The 5,033-nt window shown below is 31.1% G+C and overlaps 1 protein-coding gene across 1 annotated transcript; it reads left to right on the plus strand.

The window, feature by feature from the left end:
* Positions 1-2,756: 2,756 nt before the first annotated feature.
* LOC120174901 (probable aquaporin PIP2-2) lies at positions 2,757-4,703 on the plus strand. Its single transcript, XM_039181623.1, has 4 exons — positions 2,757-3,204; positions 3,288-3,583; positions 4,184-4,324; positions 4,404-4,703. Exons 1-4 carry the CDS (start codon positions 2,883-2,885, stop codon positions 4,515-4,517), a joined length of 873 nt encoding a protein of 290 aa, XP_039037554.1. The 5' UTR covers positions 2,757-2,882; the 3' UTR covers positions 4,518-4,703.
* Positions 4,704-5,033: the final 330 nt, after the last annotated feature.

Raw genomic sequence — 5,033 nt, forward strand, 5'->3', positions numbered from 1 at the left:
GGTCCATTCATACAATAATGTCAGCTTTTACGTGTGTGTATATATATATATATATATAAAAGTACATATAATAATTCATCATTTAATTTTTGGGTTCGAACATCAATAATACTATAAATACTAATGTTTAATATTAAAAAGATTAAAATTTATTTTTGAACAAATACAACTTTTCTTTACTCTAAATTAATAAAAAAACAATAATAAGAATATACGCCACGATTATTGTTGGCCTAGTTGATTGGTCTTGTTAAATTGTTAGTTTATGAATTTCATGTAATATTTTTTTATTAAATTATACAATCTTTAATATAGATAGTTAAAGGTTCTAAATTGATATTTTTCTTCTATTTTAAATTAGAAGTTCAATACTCACTAGAAGTAATATTTTTTTTCACTCCCCATAAGTAGGAATTGCTAAAAAAAAATTACTTGGCTCGTTAGCATTTTTTAAGAACTCGTTACTTTTATTTGAAAGAGATAAAATTTAAAATTATAATGAATATTTATAATCTTAAATATAAATTAAACAAATAAATTGAGTTTTTTTTATAATTATTGACAAGAAAATAAGTCATTTGAGATAATATAAGACCATACAAAGAAAATTTTAAAACCCTAAATAACTCGAATAAGAATTAAATACAAATAAATTTGATTACATTGTCAAATAAACTATAAAAAGAGATCAAACTATTGAAAGACCATAAGTAAATCGTAAATCTGTGACGAATGATATAAAAAAATCATCTATGATCGTAAATCATATATTCTGAGGTATCCAAAATAGAAAAAATAAACATGATCGAATTTGATGCTATAAAATCAGAACTATTCATCAATGATTAAAGAATAAGCACAAAACATGAACCACATATATATTTGAAAGAATTAATCTTGGGTTTTAGCTTTCATATTCAGAGCACAAGTTTATCCTGCACAGCCGTCACTGGTTTTGTCTCATTTAATAATCATGGAATCTGACCTTTTTATATAATATTAAATAAATATAATAACAATAATAATCTGTTATATTATTTAATTTCCCTTTTTGTAATATTGTGTAAGCATGGATTAAAGAAGAGCTGGTGCAACAATAATTAAACAGAAAGCAAATAAATGTAAGGCAGTTGCAATAATTCTTCTGGTGCAACAAAATCACAAATGTTATTTTATAAGGTGTAATCCCACAAGATATCACTAGACACTAGGCTATGTGCAAGTCTTAAATTGGTCCCTGTATTTTAAATTTTTTTATTACATTTTATTTAATTCATTATTTCTATCAGCTTCAGCAGGGTGACTTGCTTTACTTTTGTCATCTTTAGAAAAGTAGATTTTTCTCAAACATATAAATACTTCACAATTAGGGTTATAAAACTTATAAAACATATAGTACGAACCAAGCGATTTCGGTGGTAAAGTAATTGTTGATATTCCTTGAAGTTCCGGGTTCGAACACCATGTATGTCAGGGGTATGAGCGTTCAATGTCAAATGACTGAGAGTTATATTTGAATATAGATATTACCTTGTACTTACCCCATATTACTAAAAAAATATTCCACTCAAGACCTTAGCTATTTTATATGAATAATATTACTTTTTTATTATTTACGTAAATAGTACTTAAAAAATATTTAAGAAAATAGTAGTTTTTTGGCGTCTCGCCAGTCATATTGTTATGAAGGGGTGTTTGATAGGGCACGCCTTTACTGATATGATTCGAGCAAAATTTTCCAAGTTGACATTGATCATGACCAATACGAATAAAAGTACAATGAGGGGACAAAAACATTAAAAAATTATATAGATTTTATCCAAAAATAAGAAATGTATATGATACGTATTGAAGACGCATATTTGATCATATTGCACAAGTCAAGCCAAACGACAACGAGATACATGTATAACTTTTATCTTCAATCACTCTATGAGCATATGTTTAAAATATTATATTTAAACACTTGAAAAAAAAATTATATATAAACAATGTATGAAAAATCTAATAACTAAATTTATTATTTTATATTATTAAAAATATATTTTAAATTTAATTATACTCATATTAATACAATACTTATTTAAAATCACATTATGAAAAATTATCTTCAACTGTACGTGAGTGCTATTTTTATAATTAATTATTAAATTAATATTAGGGTAAAGTACACAAATGATTACTCGACTATCCCAACTATTAAAAGTTACAAAAAATTCTCCCGACTATAGGAGTTATTTTGTTGAGTTCATCGACTATTAAAAGTTTCAAAATGGTCACCCGTTATTCATTATGTTCCAAACTTTTCATTTTTCATTAAAAAATTAACGGTTATCTGAGCTAGATGTTATCATACTGACTGAGATATGATAGTCGTTTGAGATTATAAGATCAAATTTTATTATATCTCAGTCAGTAAATTAACGTCTAGCTTTGATTGTTGTCAACTTTTTAACGGAAAAGAACGAATTTAAAACATAATGAATAATCAAATGACTATTTTATAACTTTTAATAGTCAATAGATACAATAAAATAATGTCCTATAGTTAGGGTACTATTTGTGTACTTTATGCTTAATATTATTGGCACAAAATTGTCCATGACATATGAATAAAAATAGCCGTTGTAAGTAGCTAAGGGTGGGACCATGCAACGAAGAAAATCGTAATCAAGTTGGAATGGACGGCTAAGAATAATGTTAAAATAATCACATTACACATAATCAATCTCCCAAAGCATTATCATCATCAGCTCCCCTCTCTATTTTACCCTTATATACACTTCTCCTCCCACTCACCTCTCTTCATCCACAGCTCAAGTTTCCCCTTTTTCCTCAAACAACTTTTCTTAGCAAAAACTTAGTTCTAGCAAAGGGAACAAATGGCTAAGGACATCGAAACGACGGCGGAGCAAGGCGGAGGCGAGTTCTCAGCCAAGGACTACCACGACCCACCACCGGCACCGCTGATCGACTTCGATGAACTCACCAAATGGTCGTTTTACAGGGCGTGTATTGCCGAGTTCATTGCCACCCTTCTCTTCTTGTATGTCACGGTCTTGACTGTGATTGGCCATAAAGTCCAAACCGACCCGGCCAAGAATACCGTTGACCCGGACTGCGGTAGCGTTGGCATCCTCGGTATCGCTTGGGCCTTTGGTGGCATGATCTTTATCCTTGTTTATTGCACCGCCGGTATCTCAGGTGAGTGCACCATATAAATGCAAAATCTATAAAGCGGCTCGGTTTTGTTATCCCAACTAAAATAACTGTAAAACCTACTGCAGGAGGACACATCAACCCGGCGGTGACGTTCGGACTTTTCGTGGGGCGAAAGGTATCGCTGATCCGAGCCATCATGTATATGGTGGCTCAGTGCTTAGGTGCTATCTGCGGTTGTGGGTTGGTCAAGGCTTTCCAGAAGACTTACTACAACAACTACGGCGGTGGTGCCAACGAGCTCCAACCCGGCTTCAACAAGGGCACCGGCTTGGGCGCTGAAATCATCGGGACCTTCGTTCTCGTTTACACCGTCTTCGCCGCCACTGATCCCAAGAGGAACGCTAGGGATTCCCATGTTCCAGTACGTACTCTGTCCTCAACCCTCTTCAATCCATTACTAATATTATATAATTTTATCTGTTATTGATAAGGGTGAATAAAACTCTATTCAAAAAAAATAATTTTTTCTACTCATGTTATAAAATTAAATTTGAGTGGAGTTTTAAAATAAAAATTAAATAACTAAATTTTCTGTAGTAACTAGTAGATTAGGTTTTTGAAATTTAAGTCAATTTTTTTAACTCTGCATTATATATATATATATATATATGATTATAGAAAATTATTTAAATTTGAATCAAATAGTATAAAAACATAATAAATATTTACAATTAAATTTAAACATAAACTTAAACAATTTATTTCAAAAAAAGTATTAAATAAAATTTAAATTATAAAATATAGTTAGTTAACGAGATTAATTCAAAATATTTTAACTAAACTGTATTGAATACACACAAGTATTAATGAGTAATTATTGGAGTAGATTGTCCATATATAGACTTTACTAGCAATTTCCCACTTGTGTTAGTAGGAAGTTTGATGGCAAGTAGTATAGGAGGGTAGTTACTTTGGCAACCTCTTAATTTCATTTTAAAGCTAATAAAGTAAAATATTGAAGGTGTTGGCACCACTCCCCATTGGATTCGCCGTGTTCATGGTTCACCTGGCCACAATTCCAATCACCGGCACCGGTATCAACCCTGCAAGGAGCTTTGGAGCTGCTGTGATTTACAACAAAGAGAAGGCCTGGGATGATCAGGTAAAACACTCACTCTTCCTCGATAAAAATATATAAATAAATAAAGAGTGCTCATATATATTTCATTATTTTTTTGCAGTGGATGTTCTGGGTTGGACCCTTCATCGGAGCCGCCGTTGCAGCCTTTTACCACCAATACATCCTAAGAGCAGCAGCCATTAAAGCCCTTGGATCTTTCAGGAGCAACAATTAAAATATTTTCATAGATAATCACAACAAAAACAATGGTCTGTGGGGATGTAATAAGAAATGGAAATGAGTGCATGTTTGTGTCGGGGGAGGGTTCCCTTATTGCAGTTTATGTCTTTGGTTTGAAGGGTGGGGGAGCCAATGAACTGTAAATAAGAACATATTTATGGATAAGGGTGTCTTATCAATCCCTGTTTGGTTTTTAATGTAATTTGTAATGAAGTTGTGTTGTCATCTTTGTTTTATCCTTATCTCCATTTTTTTATGCATAAAATATTGTTTAATCTCGATCGCTATCCTTTTGTCATCGGCCTATATTTGTATATATTGACTTGCAACTCAAGCTAATCATGCTATAAAATATAGTTTACCGAACTGCTTGATATGACTTCAACTTCCCTAAGCTTCATCAATTATGATTTACATACTATAAATTTAAGAGAAAATAATCTCAGTGACCAAAAATAACTTATAATATACGATTTTAATCAATTTTTTTTAGATTTACCAAAATGACCAA

Source organism: Hibiscus syriacus, unplaced genomic scaffold, assembly GCF_006381635.1.
Source record: "Hibiscus syriacus cultivar Baekdansim isolate YM2019G1 unplaced genomic scaffold, ASM638163v2 tig00112130_pilon, whole genome shotgun sequence".
Lineage (NCBI taxonomy): Eukaryota > Viridiplantae > Streptophyta > Magnoliopsida > Malvales > Malvaceae > Hibiscus > Hibiscus syriacus.

Bases quoted from the DNA above. Each gene is read 5' to 3' on its own strand.
- LOC120174901 (XM_039181623.1), top strand. From the start codon at position 2,883: ATGGCTAAGGACATCGAAACGACGGCGGAGCAAGGCGGAGGCGAGTTC. The intron at 3,205-3,287 runs GTGAGTGCACCA...AACCTACTGCAG, and splicing joins TTGCACCGCCGGTATCTCAG to GAGGACACATCAACCCGGCG. The intron at 3,584-4,183 runs GTACGTACTCTG...AAAATATTGAAG, and splicing joins CTAGGGATTCCCATGTTCCA to GTGTTGGCACCACTCCCCAT.